General features: G+C 36.6%; 1 protein-coding gene across 11 annotated transcripts in view; it reads right to left on the bottom strand.

The window, feature by feature from the left end:
- The window catches only part of NBEA (neurobeachin), a 514,689-nt gene that overhangs the window by 24,646 nt on the left and 470,756 nt on the right, over positions 1-19,287 (bottom strand). For 9 of the 11 annotated variants that reach the window (XM_074815844.1, XM_074815841.1, XM_074815846.1 and 6 more), the window contains 2 exons: positions 3,409-3,498; positions 1,726-1,918 (listed from right to left, as the gene is read on the bottom strand). In XM_074815844.1, the coding sequence (XP_074671945.1) occupies positions 1,726-1,918; positions 3,409-3,498 (283 nt within the window). The remainder of the gene's footprint in view (positions 1-1,725; positions 1,919-3,408; positions 3,499-19,287) is intronic. The other 2 variants (XM_074815843.1, XM_074815839.1) reach the window with 1 other exon arrangement.

A 19,287-nucleotide genomic window follows, 5' to 3' on the forward strand; every position in this document is an offset into this window, starting at 1 on the left:
TTTTGGCTTCCCCTCACTGGACAGTCTGGATGAGAAAAAGCATACTCAAGCACTAAATAAGCCTTCTCAAATGGAGAAGATGTGAATGATGATGGGTACAGAGTACTTGGGCAGCATCCCTGAAAAATCCAGGGGAACTAATTAGGAATTAGTCAACCAATGTTAGGCAAAAGAGTATTAAAATACCAGAGGACAGTTTCTGTACCTCTGAATCATTTCTGACATTGGGGTCTTCCACTGAGGACACTGTCACGTAATATTTTTTAAAAATGTTTTGTTTGTTCTTCCCTCTAAATTTTCCTCTTTCATTTTAAAGAAATGGGCAGAACATTTTTACATCTAATGCAGTTGCAGCTGATGGAATATCATAAATGCATGGATTTGTGAAAGTCAATCAGATATCCTGGTCTGTTCCTGTCACATTCTCTAAACCGCCATGTAAAGTTTGTTTACAAAAACAGGTACATTCAGAATACATGCGAAATTTAATATTCATGCTAAAATTATTTAAATGTTCAGAATAATAGTAATATTAAATCTTATATTAGTATTCAAGAATTCAGAGTGATATTAACTTTACGTGCTCTGATAGTTCCTCTATCATCCAACGCATGCCTGTGTGCCATTCATTCCTCTAATTATTGCTTGTAACACCAGTCTTTGGCCAGCCTTGTGCATAAGAGGTGGGATCCATTTCACCTGACTTGAATTATTCACTGAGGAGATGTTTACATGTAAATCAGTGAAATCCCTAGGTAATCTAGAATCCCTTTATGTCTATTGGAGGTAGACATCTAACCTAAATATCACAAATCCTTTTCCAGGAGGACCTACTTCTGCCCAGGGGTTTGTCCTGTATGTAAAAAGTGGAGGATTCTTCTTTTTTTTTTTTGCCTAGTCCCTAAAAAGTTCCTGAGCCAGCTACTGAGTCACACTCTCAAATACCAGGTACCTTCTTGTTTTTCTCAGGTGGTAAGAAACCTTCAAAGGTTCCAGATACTGTAGCATAAGGGATATCACAGCAGGAAGATACCATAAAAATGAAACCTGTTCACTCCCTCATGTACCTCAAGGCCCCACCACTTATTCAGTAATGCCTGGGACAACCTCAGCACCTACATGTCCAGGTAGAGAGACAGGACAGTCCTAGTGGCAATATGGAGAGGTGAGCAGACGAGCTGGAAGGCAAATTTGGGATGACCCTGTTGGGTGGGTTTTTGGGAGGGAACGAGGAAACTTCTCTTCAGAATAGTTCAGTGTCTGGCTGCTTAGGTTTGCTTAGGGACCCACATTATCTAACGGTGACCCAGGGGAAGGCTTATGACAAGCTCCTGGACAGACCTGAAATCTCTCTCAAGCAGGAGACAGTGATGTACACCCTGTAGTATGTCAGTATGTATTCCTGAAACCTGGGACATATTAATATCAGCTGCATCAAGAACAGCAGCACTCTCCTGAAAAGCATTATATCAAAGGCTGATCCTGATGTAACCACAAATCGATTGGCTGCCATGGTGATGTGCTGCTGTTAGGAAGAGTGTTTCTAGGAATGACACCAGAGAAAAGACAAACTTTGATTATTTGACACAAACCAGAAAAAACAGTAATTTTTTGTGCACAGGCAGGTCAGTGAGATTAACCCACATCTGGCTAAATCGCACTCAAAATTAAAGCTGCACTGTTATGGTCCTTACATTTGAATGAAACAAGCCTGTGAGAACCTACCTACTGTGTTGTGCCACCGATTGACTGCAAACAGCCTGCTGCAGGTGACAGTCACCACGGCAGGAATGGTCAGGTGGGGCAGCGTGTTGGCTGCCACGTGTGTGACGGGGGAATTTGATGGGAACTTCAGCACCATGATGACATCCTGCTGCATCTGATCTTTAAACATGAGTGGGCTCTGTGGAAGGAAACACTGTTGAGTAGAAAGGAGAAGAGAGCAGAAGAAAACAGAAGGGATAACACAATTAGTGAGGAGGTCTGAGGGAAAACAAGGTTAAAAAAGAGCAGGCAAGCATGTGCACATACAGGGAAAACAACACTACCTGCACATCTACACTAGTGATGGAGGAGAGCAAGATCAGAAGCTATTATTGGATCATTACACAAGGGCAAGCAGAGAATAGGTATGGTAAGGGTTATCATTACAGGGCGCAAAATGACTGTTAGCATTAATTAATATACAGCAAAATGTAAAATTATACAGCAGTTAATATTCTTACAATAGAAGTACGAGTTAAATAAAAGAGTTAAACAATTAATACATCATAAATATAAATGCTATAAACTACAATGGTTGAAAAAAGAAATTTTAAGAGGGACTCAAAAACTCACAGATATTTAATTTTTCTTAATGAATTCTTTAATGAAATACAGCACTTTCAAACATAGACAATTTAATTTTATGTAAAGTATATACTTATTAGGGAGTCTGTAAGTAATTATAAACCTGTTTGATGATTCTAGAAGTGACAGTTTTTTGTACATAGAAAATAATAATGTTATTAAGTACTGTTTTTAATATGTTTTTTTTCAACCACTGTTATAACAAATAGAATTCTTTCTAGAAGTTCAAATAATCCTTTCTACTTATCACTTTAAATTATTATTAAAAATATATTATCCATATCTTAAGAATATAAGTATTATGTATGTTTGACATCTATACATTACTTAAAATAACACAGCTAACACTTCCAGATCAATTCCCACTTTTGCAGTGTACAACTAGATAGAGTGGTTTCCTTGTAGATAGATAAAATGATTGAAACTACTGCACGTATTACTGTCGATTTACAAAACTTAGAAGAAAATATCTAGCTCTAAGCATTTAATCAAAGGCACCGAGGGGCACAGAGATTCGTCTCATTCAGTTTGGCTATTTCATATCATTCTTTGCAAGAAGCACAGAGAAGAATGCGTTAGGAATGAATTCTGGAGTTCAAATTGAAATTCGAAATATACATTGTATTCTCCCAGGGGAACAGGCAAGAGGATTCCGGCACAATTTGAACTCATATACTTCATTTTTGTCAAGCAAGCATTGTTCATAAATCAGCCCCTAACCATCCTTTAAAACAAAACAAAACAACATGCTCACTCTAAGAAAAGCCTGCAGTCATTCCTAGTACTTGCAGAAATAAGAATGCAGACATGTATTTATCAGGCGTATATTTAAGAAGGTAGGGCCTTTTAATACAGTATTAGACAGGAAAAGCCAGGACTATAGAAAACTAAAGCTCCACCTTGTTCTGCTAGAGCACTGCGAGCCGTTGCTGCCAGGAGAAAGTATGGCTGCATGGGCAACGGAGGGCATTAAAAGTGTTGCTTAATGGGTACTTTATGACCTACAAAGGATCCTCAGGTTCAAAGGGAATGCATTCCCAGCCATCAGTTATGTCTCACCAGGTGCATGGCAGAGCTCCGAGGTGGATGGGGCTCAATGAGCAACTGCGATGGCGTCTGTCCAAAGTTCTGTATCTGCGCCTCCATGGCCTGCGGGCAAGGGAGAGGGACTGTCATGAGCAATATGCATCAAGGAGAGAGGTCAACACACTGTGTGACAATGCAGGCATATCCCAAGTCAGCCATGAAAAAAGTCCAGAAAATTCACCCGGTGCTCTCCTCCCAGGCTGTGGACTCATCCAAGTGTTAGTATTTTGTAGACAAGCTTTGCTTCTCCTTTCAAGCATGCTTCAGTTAACCATCTAACCATACTCATTTCCAGTAACTGGCGTTATATGTGAAAATGTTAACCTGTGAGGACATGCAGTTCAGGTCTTGGGAGAGCTTTTTTTTGTACTAAAAAGAACATATATACCTTAATAAAGTCCTTTGTAAGGAGGAAAGTATGAGGATCTCTAATAAAATAAGCCTCTGGAATCTTAAATGGGGGGAAAGAAGAGCAAACTGAGAAACAAAATTCATGAATAGAATAGAATAAAACCAAAATAATTACTATTTCAACAACAACATTAGTAGGTTAAAACAAAAAAATGCCAGAAACAAATCTTGCCAGGCACATTCAGACTAATGTAAAAATCCTTCCAAGTTGCATACATTCACTGAGTATTTATTTAATGTTTATTTTTATTGTATTTTTTCATGAGCTTTCAGGCTTCACAGGTTTGAAATAAAAACTTAGCAAATCCAATGCATTCTTCAAGACTTAAATCTACTTTCAGAATAAATCTGGAGTGATTTGATAGGAAGTAGAATACAGCCCATATACTGAGATGCTTCCACTACTCAAACAGTCCATTCAAACAAAAATATATTTAAGATATATTCTTAAGAACTTTGGCAAAATATTGCTGCTTGTAAAAGCAATACTGTTAAAGAACACTCCTTATTTTTCAGACAGGTACTATTTTATTTGACCTTGTAAAACTGAGACTAAAGCATTCATAGAAAACTAAACTGGCAGATTTTGAAATGCACTGTGCATTATGTACCTATATATATACTGTAACCTGCACTACTGACCCTTATTTTTCTTGAGAGCTTTATGAATTTTTCATTCGCTACCACACAAGAAACATGGAAAAACACTGAAAACATTACTATCTTGGTAAATCATGTTATCTCTTTCAGACATAAAATGGTAAGAAGCACAAAAGATACTTCATGATACAGAAGAATCCTTGCAATCTACATATTTTATAAGTCTTACAAGCCAATCTGTGTTTTCCTCCACTTCACAGCATAGATGCAAGAACAGATGTTAGAGAGAGATTTCCTAATAGGTCACTAATGTCTACCACTCTTGATGCCCTAGATTGACAGGTATATAATGAAATACCACAAACAAGCATTTGGCAAGAAAGAAACTTAATGCAAAGTCCAGCCAAGCGACTGAAGGAGTTTCAATGGATCGTAGCCCTAGCGCATTTGATGCTGTAATTATCCCAGCACAGGTGATTTCTTGTTTTTTTGACTAATTCAGAATTAACTTCATTCTCCAAGGCACTGGGTGTTTCTTGGGAACTGGTGAGCATCTTGGGTTTTATCAACATAATTTAATGATGAATTAATTTAAAATCATAGAGTAACTTTATACAAAACGAACTCATTTGTGTGGGCATATGTGTGTCTGTGTGTACACGTCTATACAGCAACTATCTATATGTACCGTACAAATAGTATCTCTTCACACACCGTAGATACCTTCACTCATGCAGACACTTTTTATACAGGAACACAAAATTCACTTCAAGTCAAACCGAAGGTAGTATTTTCTATTTACTTTTAGTACTCTAGAACTGTTTTGCCTGGTGGGGAGAAGGGAAGAGAATTGCACTTGTTTCTGAATTTAATTTTCAAAATGACAAAGACTAATATTAACAATATCAGGCACTCTGTGATATATGCTTCCACACAGATCTGTCAATAATATTTTCAGAAAAGTAATTTCCATTTTTCTTTTTCCAAATAATTATCAAGGTTAATTTAATTTTAATTTTTGAAAGAATTCTGTGCTGAAATAAGAGTGTGAATTGTATTTGGCAGCAATACTAAACAAAAACCAGATCTTCCTCTCCCACCCTTTATAGTGATCCTTTAAATTATACTTCTGTTCTCTCACTGGCACACTGAAATGAATTATTAAATTTTTTTTTCAGTGTAGCCCAATTCTAATTTACAAGTTTACTTTCATGTTGTCCGGTCTTGGCAAATTCTGATTGTTTGGCTGTAAATTCTGCACATATAAACTTTGCTGGTTCTGCCTCTCAGTTCAGGTAGATTTATGATAGTAATAGAGGAAGAGAAAGAGAAGCAGAATATGATAATAAACCAGCATGAGTTTTTCAGATTATGAGGAATGGACACTTAAAACACAACTGTCAAAACTAACTATTATTTTACAGCTGAAGATGTCCCGGTAAATACTCACTTGCATATTTTACGCACCCATAATTTTAAAACATTTGAGTTAATGCCAAGTCCTTCTGTAACCAGAACAAATGCAGAATCAAAACCTTGATATTCAGGGAATATTGAATATTTTTGCTGGCTTGCATTTACAAGACAACCTCCTCTCCCCCACCCTGTGGACAGTAATGTTATCCTTTTCTTTAAAAATACCATTTGTAAAACTGACAACTCTTAGGAGCATTAAAGAAACTGAAAAATGTTTCTGAAAAAGTACCCATAATATTCAACTACTGCACTGAGACTATAGTTTGCATAACACCACAGCTGTGCATAGCTACAACTGCTATTCCTCTCTGGAGGAGAGCTCACAACACTTAAAAAGGACAGAAAAACCTTGTCAAAACTTAACACAGAAGATAAACATAAGCATACAGAGATAAAGTGACTGGCCCAAGGGTATTCCTAATGCTGCCTCCCATCAGATCACTTGACACAAAATGAAAAGCAGGTACAGAACAGATCTGTGAATGATAATGTAATACATTGATTTGTTTACAAGAGAACTCTAGCTGTATCTGAAATTAATCTGAAAACTGGTAAGTGTACACTGCAGTTTTTCTTGAACTGTAAATCACCAAACTTTAGATTTATTTAATGGTCTTAAACATTTCATTTGAATTAATCAATTCCTTTTCTTCCATCAGATCTTGAGTATTGTGTGCAAAGTGCTACACCACTCCCTGAGACACACATTCTAGTCAATTTAATACAAATTTTAATAAAATAAAGTTTATTCTCATTTCACCTTCAACTGTCCTTTGTGCAGAAACAATATAACCTTGGAATTCAGTGGCTGCCAAATTTAACGCTTTCAGAACAGCAAAGTGGCAATTATATTAGTTTTTACTTTCTTAATAAGGTGTTGCAGAAAAGCTATTTAGTGAGCTGATTTGAGATTTCCCACTGTTTTTAATACACATAAAATGAGATTTGTACTCCAGACACTTCAGGGAGTATCTGTTAGGATATGATCATGTATTGCAGAAAGAGAAAATGGGTCTTAAGACTATTGTTTGATAATCATAGGTCAGAACAAGGAAAGAAAAAATATCTGCAAACTTGCTGGCAATTCAAAATTTAAAATGAGTTGATCTCACACATCCTAATTTATGCAATCAAGCAAAACACAACTTAACAGCACTTAATATTGGCCATTTCACAATATTATAGAGAGATATTATATATTATATAAATTCACTTATAAGTTTACGTACATTTTGGTTAAGAAATCAATATATCAAATCATCTGATCTTGTGAATGGTACTAATCTTAGACACAATGAACAATATCCTCAATGTATTTTGCTCCAATGAAATAAATGATTGGGTTCCAATTTTTATGCTTAAAGGCAGACTGTACATTCACAAGGGCACTGGGATGCTCTTCTGCAACCTGGAGGATCAGTCCTTAGTGTCAGCTTGCTGTGGAATTAAGAGTTCAATACATCTGCTTTGCTCATTATGCAGTCTACTGAAGTATTTGTGGTTTATTTCTTAATTCTGGTCAAAAGAAATACAAATCTGTCATTAAATAATTCGAGCAATCTGTTTCTTTAGGTGCAAGAACTATTTTTAGTGGTCAAAGGCAATGCCTCCATCAGCAGGCAGTGTAACTCAACAGGAGCAGAGCTGCAGAGCTGCAGAGCAGAAGACTTGGTCGTAGAATAGAATAGGATATTTTTTTTCAGTTGGAAGGGACCTACAATGATCACTCAGTCCAACTGCCTGAGCACTTCAGGGCTGACCAAAAATTAAAGAATGTTGTTAAGGGCATTGTCCAAATGCCTCTTAAACACTGACAGGCTTGGGGCATTGACCACCTCTCTAGGAAGCCTGTTTCAGTGTTTGATCACCTTCTCAGTACAGAAATGCTTCCTAATGTCACATCTGAACCTCCCCTGATACAGCTTTGAACCATTTCCATGTGTCCTATCACTGGATACCAGGGAGAAGAGATCAGTGCCACCTTTCTCTTGAGGAGCCCATGCTGAAACCGTGCCCACTGCAGGGTTTTCCCATCAGGTTGGCTCCAGCGTGTGCTGCAGACCCCAACAGTGGCTGAGCTCTGCTAGCTGCACCCCTGGAACACACTGCTTCTGTGACTTAGAAGCCAGTTCACACACCCCACATACTGCTCGGCAGTGTGAATGAAAGCATGGCAAATGGGGACAATCGGCAGATTCATTTCAGAAGCACAGCCCTAATCTAAGTCAAAATGCTTCAGTTGACTCATCTAAAACATTACAGAAGTGAAGGGTTTGTTTGCTCTTTGACATACCTTTGTAAAAAGGCTAAGCCATGAAGCAGTTTATTTTAACATACTTTTTCTCTAAAAAAGTTCTTTAGAAATGCAGGTAAAATCACCAAGGAAGGTATTAATGGTCCATCTCATTTGCAAACTTCCTTTTTACTGAGAGAGATGTCTGGTGACTACAAAACACAAGAAACATAAAAGCATGAGCGCTTTTACTTTGAATCATGAAGGGAAGAAAGAAATTCCTAAAACCAGACTGCATTGCAGATAGTAAGACTGTTTTTATTCTTATGTGAAGTGGCCCTGTTTTATTCATCTTCACTGATTACTGACATAATCAGTTATTTTTTCTAAACTACGTATTATCTGACTTTCTCTATGTTTTTATTACTTTTTTTTACATATTCAGTTTTTTTATTACTAATTCCCATAATCCTGGTGTGTTTTGTTCCTCTTGTGTACCACATTCAGGTTTTTCTACAATCCATTTTCCCCTGTGCATGGGGACTGGGTCCAATGAAGAGCGAAAATCTGTAGCCATTTGAGAAATATGCTCCACAGCAATAGTCATCCAACTCTGCCTTTCCTGAAAGTTTATTTCATTTTTTCATCCAAGTAAACACAGGAATCCTTTATGTGCTCTCCCGCCTATGCAGCCAGCATGCTCAACAGCCCCCAAACACCATCTTCTTCAGAGTAAATGTGATTGACAGCCCTTTGATGGGTAGCATAAGCAGCTTGAAATGTTATTGTTTTGTATGAGTGGTGTGAGAGAGTGCTTTTTTTATTTGCATCTACAGCTGTTAAGTAGCATCAATAACTTCAGGACTTTTGATAAGTTAGATTAAGATTATTGATTTCCATTTTATTATTGTATGTTTGGAGGAAAAAACTGCTGTAGTTTAAACACAAGCAATGACTCAACTAGTCTGGAGGCTTTGATACAGTCGGTTATTTAATCAGGATACTCAAGGGACTGAAAGATAGGCACAGAAATGGATTTTCTCCACAGGTCACTACTTTATTAATTTAACAATGGAGAAGGGGCAACCTTAAGCTCCTTCCCCTCACAGGAGGTATCTCATTGGATCCAGTGTGCAATTAAATGGCTCCCCAGCAGACGACCAATAGCTCAGAGCTGACCTTCAGCCTCCTCCCAGAGTCAGTCCACCCCTGAACTTCTTCCTCATTCCTCTGTGAAAGGAAATAGTACTACGAAAGGAGTAAGAATGTGAAAAGTAAGCTCTCCCATTCTCTTTACAGGCATGAATCACATGGGTGACAGAGAGCACTGCCTTTTAACTTTCACACTTACCTCATTAAGCTACTAATTGTGATGCCTAGTTCTTCCCTCTTTCACCTTTATATTTCTCCCATTCTTGTCCCTGGTAGTCCAATACATTGTGTCTCATGACACAAAAATATTTTAAACACTCTGCCAGCTTAAGCAAGCATTTGGTTAATACACTGCAAATGGGAAATAAATTCAATACCTCTCATAAACAGAAACAGAGAAGCTGAAGCAAAAATACCATAAAGATGGATATCCTGCAGCCCAGGCAGGTCTAGCTGAGAGTGACCCCTTACCCTTTCAGGCATACTCTCATGTGAGGTTCCTGTGTGCCTGAGCACAAATACTTCCTTTTCCCCTCCAGCAGCCCATTCCCCTGAAAATCACAGAAAACTTACTACACTGAAAAGGGCTGATGTCAAAAAGTGAAATGCTCCCCTCCCTAACTATACCAGAAGGAAAAAAAAAACAATTTTCTATAGTTTTTCTCTTTCTTGTATACTTCCAACTCTGCCTGGAACAAAGGAGTTTACCACTGATATAGTGAAATTCTCTCACTAAATTACACTAAAAACTACAGCAAACACTGTTATGCTCTAAAGCAAATAGCTTTAACTCCCAATTTCTCTGACAAGGTCTATGTTGTTATAGGGGCTCCTCAGGCCATGTTGCTCAGTTCATCACTTTCTTTTTATAGTTGCGATAATTTTTAAAACTGTGGGTTTTGCTCACAGCCCGTGGCAATTTTGCTGCCTTTTCTTCCCTGCTGTTTGCCTGTATACAAGGCAGATAGGGAGCATCCCTTTGCTTGTAAAGTCAAAGCCGTGCAAAACTCTAAACATAGGCTGGAACTGAAAAAAGTAATATATTTATTTATAGTTTGTTTACAATTACATTCAAAATTTTATTTTTCAGAATAGAATAGAATAGAATAGAATAGAATAGAATAGAATAGAATAGAATAGAATAGAATAGAATAGAATAGAATAGAATAGAATAGAATAATTTCAGTTGGAAGGGACTTACAACAGTCTAGTCCAACTGTCTGACCACTTCAGGGCTGTCCAAAAGTTAAAGCATGTTGTTAAGGGCATTGTCCAAATGCCTCTTAAACACTGACAGGCTTGGGGCATCGACCACCTCTCTAGGAAGCCTGATACAGTGTTTGATCACCCTCTCAGTAAAGAAATGCTTCCTAATGTCCAGTCTAAACCTCCCTTGGTGCAGCTTTGAACCATTCCCATGTGTCCTGTCCCTGGACACCAGGGAGAAGAGATCACCACCTCCCTCTCCAATTTCCCTCCTCAGGAAGCTGTAAGGAGCAATGAGGTCGCCCTTCATATAAAGAACATTTTATTATTCTCATTTCATGCCATTATCTTTTTCAGTTGTTCATTTGTAATAATTCCTGTCCCATACAGATTGGTAACATTTACTGAAACTCTTGTGTGTTCATTGATGTCATGCCAAATGAAATCATTGCTCTGTCATCATTCTCCCAAATCTGTATTAAGTTTATAAAAGAAAATGCTGCTTTCTTTGATCATTAAATTACTGAGTACAACACATTAGAAAATATTTTACTGCTAAATTACTTTTGTGAGAGATGCAATAGCATCATAAAGTAATTCATTAAATATGTAACTTCATGCCATAAATAGTTAAGGTTTTGAAACCTGGGCAATCAGGATTTTTTATTTGTAGATGACTGATAATTGCCCTGAAATAATTTTCCTATTGTTACGTAATGGACAATGTCAGAAACAAGGATTCCTCTCGATCTGACAAGAAATTTTGTCTTTTCTGAAGACATTCAATCTTGTTTTTTTTTTTAAAACAGTAATTTTTGTTCTTGTTTTTAAATGATAAGTCTTTAAGGTGACTGACTGAAATAATTTATCACCTAAACTCTACCTATATAAGGAAACACTTCCATATCCTCTTTTCATTATTCAGACACCAACACTTACAGTTACATTCAAAAGGCTACATGGACAAATGCTCTGTGTGATTTGTTGGGTGAGAGGCCAATCTAGATGATCTTTCCCATCTGGTGTTTAGGTCTATGGAACAAGCTTGTCTTTGACATCTTGATTCTGCAATGCAAATTACTAAAATGTACACCTGCAACACAGAATTTCTCTGTTGATACCACTCCTTTGTATTACTCCTTTATGTGATGGTAATCAAAGCATCACAATATGCAGAATTGCAGATGTGTCCTGGCTAGTATTTGCAAACCAAACCAAACCAGTTCTGTTGCCTCAATGTTGTACCTCCTGTTGTATAAAGCCTGTTACTAAGACAGAGTCCTCACTCTTAGGTGTTAGCAAGATCTTGCTCAGAATATCATCTTCTATTCTGGCCAAACTGTTTCTTTCTTCTTGAGTTTGTGTCGTCAGGTTCAAGTTCCAAAATCTTGAAGCTATCCTTGCCTGCATCTTTCTGTTTTCTTTTTTTTTTTTTTTTTTATTTTAAATCTACTATTACAGTCTTAGATTTGTCACACCTCTTATTTCTTGACACCCCTACTCAGGAGTTTTTGCTTTTAAGCCAAGTGTTTCCTTTCCTCTCCCTTATGTCATCCTTTAACTAATTTATTTTTCTCTTTTGCATATGAAATACAAGCCAGGATGCTGAAATCTTCATTTTTGTTTTTAGATCTTTGGGATGGAATTTTTTTTTCTTGGAAGCAGAGCAAACTTTTGACACAAACTTTCTTTTCTGAAAAGGCTCCTATGATTCCAAGTGCATTATCTCCAACAATGAAAGTTATTTCAAGGCTTTTCTAAAGCAGAGATAAATTTGTTACATTTCCTTGAATAAGAACTGAACTATCCTCTGAATTTTTCAATGTAGCTTCTTTTCTGACCGGAACCACTACAGATTTTCAAAGTCTACAAAAGAGGAAGTGAAGGAATAAAAAAATTACATGAAAACTGTCATTAGCATCCTTTAGTTGGCAGTCACTAAAATTTAGAGTAATTTTAAAAAAACACTGCTGCTGTCTGGGATGCTAAAATTGTTTCCACATGTGAAAAGCAGTGAGTAACAGCCAGAAAGCCTGAAGTTCCAGTTGTGCTAGGCTAAAAATTGCCAGTAGTATTTTTCAAAACACCATCAACTGCATTTAGAAACCTGCTAAACTTCACAAGTCAAAAGTACAAAATAAAGTCTTTTTTGTTTAAAATGCCTAACTAGATTACAATATCTCAATGAATTCACTAATGAAAAAAGTGAATTCATTGAAAAGTCCCAAAGGTCAAGACTAAAAAATCCCATAAAGCTCTGGGAAGGCTGCAAACATCATTTCTCTGCATTAACAACCATACCAAGAGCTCTCTATTCCTATGAATCCTTCACTTCTTCTACAAGGCTCCCAAGAACTGGCTTCCTATCCCTTTCCCTTCCTCCTCCTCTCCATCAAGAGCTCCAAATGTCCTTTCTGTCCTTTTCGCCTCTGTTGTTCACCTGGCTTCTCATGCTCCCATTGCACCTTGGCGTCTCCCTCCCCCAAGAAGACAGGAGCTGTGTAAATGCTCATCTTCTCATGCAATTCCATTTCCCCTCCATCCCTCATTTGTATTTCTTTTCTTCAGACATGAAGAGAAGCTTCTCACCCTGACCTGTTCAGTTAAACACTACAGCACATGTAGGGCTTTATTCTGGGCAAAAATTGAAGGCACTTTTGGTTTTCCTATTATATAAAAAAAATTCAAACTCACATGTCACTGATCCATCACCAGAATACCGAGCTGAAAGCAGAAGCTAGTGATTTTGTGGCAGTGAAGACAGTGGTATTATTATACCTTTATATTCCTACAATAATAAGCTCCAGATATTGTCCAGGAGTAGAAATGTTACAAAACAGAGAAGGTACTTGTGAAAAATCTCTTGTTAATCTTCCTCTCCGTTGAGGCCGAAGAAAGAAGAAACTTCTACTGTTCATGAACATCTGCTGGGGAAAGAGACATGGAGCAACCTCTAGTCTGGACAAAACAGCAAAACTGAGCATCTGTCTTTATTCCATGGCATGGTCTGCAAAGCAGAAGCAGTCAACCTGACCTCCACTCACAGCTCTCAACAGGCCAATGCATCAAGCGAAACAAATGGGGAAGAGAATATTTCTGAAGGACCCTTGACTTTCAAGCTGTGTGACCAAATGGCTCATGACTTCTGCTAGCCAGGTAAGGTCACAAAAGCAGAAAGAGCCTGGTTTTGTTGGTACCTGCACAGCTGCCAGAAGAAAAGGAAAAAATAACCAGGATGAGAATAAAATACAAGCACCCTAGACGTGTTAAGTGCTTTGGGGAGTAATTGGGAGTGGAGCCAAGGAAGTAGCACTGGGCTACTTCTCATGGTTTTCAGGGAAGCTGATGTCATTGGAATAGTGCACTGCCTCTTACACATAGCAAAATTTTACTCCGTACTGTAGGAAGGGAGAATTTGTTGGGGACCACATCAAGTTTAATACTATTTATTACCTCCCCTTGTCTTTGGTTTTGTTTAAGACACCATATATGTTTTTAATTGTAATTTTTAGGAGCGGAGAGGCCTTTAAGCATAGGCATCCTATCCATAAAAATGCAATAGTAATATCAGCAGGAGGTTTCATTGAAACTTTGAAACTTCATCCACTCTTTTCTAATTAATTTTTTTTCGTTGTGACTAAGAGCTTTAACAGTGAATGCTTACAGCTGGTTTTAACTATGCTTTTTATTTTAAAAGCTAAATTGTGAGCTTTAAAAATTCACAGTTAAACTTTTTAAAATCAACAATAAATGTATGCGAAGTTCCTGCATGACAAGTTTATTTCGGGAGGGAATGATTTTTTAAAGAACAAAAATTCTTAAATTCCACCACCTCTTTCATTATTTTTCTGTCCATCAACTGAATTTATCGATTTTTTAAGAAAAATGTCTCAAGTTATTTCCTTACTTTTCTTCCACTTCAATTACACTTCCCTCCTCAATACTGTTCTCTTGCTCATGAATTTACATTGTATTCTGTAAAACTACTACACATTTATACATTTTGTGTAACATTCTGACAAAATTGGCAATATAAGAAATAAAAAAGGGAATGTGCATATTTAGGACAGTATTTAATTTCTGTGACTTGGCGTAAATTAAATGCAACTGGGTTTGGTTGTAGAAAGTGTAGTAAACTCTAACTCTGGATAGCAATCTATACATGGCAGGTGCTCAGGACATCTACTGACTGCATTTTTTTCAAACTATTGACTTAGCAAAGGACCAACCCCTCAGACAGAGGGACTTAAACAGTGAAGAGCTCCGAAGAGCTAAATTGACTGTCTTGAAAAATTTCCACCCATAATGTAGCAATTTTTAAAAAATAATTTCTACATTAACCATTAATTTGTCAAAAATTAAAAATTTATAAAGATAATCCTGAATTAAAACAAAAAAGATGCAAAGACTTATGATGGAAGTTAGTGTAACCATGAGGCACAGACTTAACATAGTTAGTGACAAAGTACTTGCATTCATGTGATGCTTACAGCTATTACTATAACAGAATGTAGCAGAATAAAAGATATAGATTTAAAAGTCCCAATTTTTCTATCTGCCCATAGTGTATATTCTCCCTAGCAGTGCATTTTTACAGTATTTGCCTATTCTAGCTTGAAATGACCCATTTAATGAGGCTTCTACGATTTCTCTTTTGAGATTTGAACAGTCATATTACAGCCTATAGACCTTAGGAAACTTCTGCCATTAAACCTGAACTTGATCCTGTAACTGTTAGTTAATCTGACATCACACCAATTAATATCCCTATCTCAGTTGGCATGAGCTACTCTCTATATTCCTGCTTTTCTGCTACACACCCCTTTTCACTCTGTCCTCTCATCAATAGGATGTTCTTCTCTGAACATTTCTGGTACACCAGCATAGGGACTAACACACCATGCTCATGAGGAAGTTCAACCAAAACATGAGAGAAAAGGGATCTATTAGCAACTGTTCATACCCCATGACAATTTGGCCAGTAGTTGACAAGAATTCAGATGATCATAAACAGATAGTCTTTTGAACTACTGGGACACTGATATCTTTTGATGTACAAGTAAATAAATGAAGGTATAGGATCGAGTCTAGAGAATATCACTGTCATGGAAAACATTATTAATAGCTCAACTAATGAGTAATCTTTACTGACAGAAGGATAACGTACACATTTCAGAAAGCCATTACACAGAACACACACATCATATTTAGTTCTACTTATTTTACAATTAAGAACTTCCCCTACCAGAAGAAAATGAGGAAAACGGGGAAGCAAACAACAGAACAGTCCTTCTGAAAGCTTGCAGTAATAAAAGAGGAAAGGGTACTTAATCATTAAAGAATGCATTTTAGCTGTGACTTTTTTTCTTCTGGTTTATTACTGAAATAAAACATGATCACTGAAGAAATTTTTTAATGCTTGGAAAGCAGAACAGACTCAGTAAATCAAAGTATCTAGCAGGCGTATTTTGTTCTTGTTTTATAAATATAAAACTATATAAAATTAAAAGTGTGACTTCATGTTCTACTTCTGCTTTGTCAAAAAAAAAATAGCAAAACTCAATGAGTAAAATCTTGTTAATGAAATAAAATGCATTAGATTAAGAATGTGGTAATATAACACTAGTGGTTCTTTTTTTTATCTGAATGGAAAGTAAATGCTGGCTTATCTCTTTGCTCTCAGTTTCATCTTTCTATCACAAATCTTCTGCCTTGTTCCCACCTTAAGAAGGTGCTCTGAGATTTGAAAAACACATACTCTTCACTACAAACTGCGGTTATGATGAGGCTCCAACCATCTGTCAGCCTTCAATTTATCCAGTGCAGGACACAAGAACTATCTCAGAGAACAGGCAAACCTTCAAAACTAAGAGCTGAAATAGGACTGACAAGGAAGTAGGTAAAACATACATACTGAAAGGTGTTGCATATAGTATTCATGAAGCTTCAGTGTATATTAGAATTTCAGTTTTGGAAACAGGTTATACTGTTACATTTAAAATAAATGTTCTCAGTTATTTTCAGGGTTTAGCTTATAAAGGAATAATTCTGTTTGGATTATTTCCCAGAACGCATACTTCAAAACTTCACTTTGTTCTTGACATAAATTGAAAACAATAATATAGATATACTGTACACAGGCTTCAAAATGGCATTAAAGAGGCACATTATCAATATGTTTAAAACATTTAGAAAGCTCAGTTTTGCCTCTTTCTAAGTGAATGACTACATACTTAGACCGAGTAATATCTGTTCCAATAAACTGCTGTGTGTGAAATGTTCTGAATAATAGTTAATTTATGCTGAGGTAATGACACCATAGTCTAACTGAAATCTGTGCTAATAGGAAAAAAGAAGCCCCTTCCAGCTATTTCTGTTACAATCAGCTGCAGTAATTTTCACCCCATATCCCTCTGTCTCTCTCACATAAAATACTACTTCAAGTGTATGTTAAAATTGTTGCTAATTTTAAAAATCAGTAATTGGTACCTGTCATCCATATGGAGAAAAACAAAATAACCAGACAATACAGAAGAAATTTTCATGTACAAGACCTATATTTTATATATTTCTGCAATAAAAGAGAGCAATTGTGGTTAATGATGTTCTTTTTATATCAGCAAAACATTAAACTCAATTTGGGTAAGACTCCAGGATGTTCTGACAAAAATGCATATGAAATTTCTAATGTAGATGAGAACTGGCCAAATAATTTATTCCAAATAGTATTCAAGGTAGATTAAGACATTTTTCTGGGCTATGAGTTATTTACAAACTCACCCTAGTATTCCTTTGATGAATGAATTACCTGAAATATTTATCAAATGGGTTGGTCGATGTCTCATCCGCTAAAGAAGTTATCAGCAGTTCTTCAGTTTGAATGGTTGGTGATGTACAGAGTGGCAGTGCTTAGCTCTGTCTGGATGCTGAGGTTTTTAATCACAAGTACAATGAATAATAAACAAATCTCAAACCTTCTAATATGTCATTTTGGACCAAAAAACCACCTGTATGCCACTTTTTTCTTTTACTTCCAGGGACTGTGTATTTTCTTGACTATGAAAGGATTCTGAATCCCCATAAACATATAACAGCAGAATCCAGGAATGGTTGTGAACTCAGATCAGCACAGATTCACTAAAATACTGATTACCTGATCATCTCTAATACATTAATTAATTGGAGATATCATGATCAATCATTAATCTAACTGTAGATAATTGTTTTAAGCAATGGTAGAAGGATGTTATTGATTTGGAATCCTATGGATCAGATCATGATTTCTGAGTTCTTGTCATAAATGGCTTGTGTTACGTAGGGTAAGTACTCCCAAAAAGTTATTTCATAGTACAATTGGATGCACAGATAAAATGCTTCAGTTATTCTGCAGTAAACACCTTCTCAAAGCCCTTTCCCCTGAACAAGAAACAAGAGCACACATTAATTTCAAAATAAAAGCCTAAGAATTGGGCAATCACTGGATGGTAAGTGACCTCATGCAATTTACACTAATTCCTTATTGAATATCTGATTTAAGGTGTCTCCTCCTGTATTCAGTGTCTTCTGCAGGAATCTTTACCTACAGAAATAAATATCTTGCCCTCTAAAAATCCCTGTGTTTTTCTTCTTGATCTATAGAGAGCTGTCATAACAAAGTGACAGCAAGTAAAAACTCTTCCTTTCCCATTTGCAGAAGAGGATACTGAGCTTTGAAACTCATTGGAAAGACATAAAAATTATTATATCCAAAAATGCTCCCAGAGTGAAACATAAAAATCCATTTAGTTTTCTGCTGATAATCTCTTAATGCATACAAAACAGACTCACAGACCAGAAATACTATAAAATAACCAAGATGTTTTTCCTCAGAATGGTATACATTCAGAAAAAATTCCCTGTTTTGTATGTCTGGGAAACACAGTGTTTGTGAGTGAAGGAGATGTAGACTTTCTGACAAAAATCAACAGGATGCAAATACACATTTCTTGGAGAAGAACAGAGCTCTTAGCATATAAGAAAATAATTTCCACTTCAGTGACAGCTTTTACTTGAATAACTGTTCTTGCTATACAGATTCCTTCAGTTAACTTTGAAAAAAGTAGATATTGATGCTACTTGCAGCTTCCTACTTATTTCACCACTATCCATATTCATGCCTATGCAGGACTGCTCCTAGAAAGGAAGCAAAGGCTAGCCCTTGTATGGAGGCAATTAAGCACAACTGAACATGTAAGTGGCCAGTGCTGCGGGTACAATTCAATCAAGCAGATCCATAGGGGTGGTTTTGATATTTTTGTCACATCAAAGAAACAGTGTCCAGAAGAAAAAGATCTAACAAAAATGAAATCAGAATAAATAAGAATAACTCCAAACGAAAACAAGAACAAGCACATGGTTGCAAGGGCTGATATTACTTTGAAAGCATTATATAGTGCTATTAGAATAGTGTGTTAATTTTTTCCTCATAAATTTGCCAGGTTCAGCCACCAGGGAAAGGCTAGCATTCCAGCTCCCTTTGTTAAAGATGTATCTATCTTGCTGAGTCTTGACAGCCCTATCATGTCAGCCCTCTGTAGTAGCAAAGAGTGTTTCAGCAAGGAGGGGGGAAAAAAGGAAAGGGGAAAAAAAAAGAAGTGAAAACTGATGTGATCTACTCTGCTTCCTGTGGGCATATTTCACTATAGCAGATCCAGAGGGATGCTTTGTTATTCCTGTCAGATCAAAGAAAGAGATAACAGAAGAAAATATAAGAGGAAAAATAAAACCCAGAAATG

The sequence above is a fragment of the Strix aluco genome, chromosome 2, assembly GCF_031877795.1.
Source record: "Strix aluco isolate bStrAlu1 chromosome 2, bStrAlu1.hap1, whole genome shotgun sequence".
NCBI classification, from domain to species: Eukaryota; Metazoa; Chordata; class Aves; order Strigiformes; family Strigidae; genus Strix; species Strix aluco.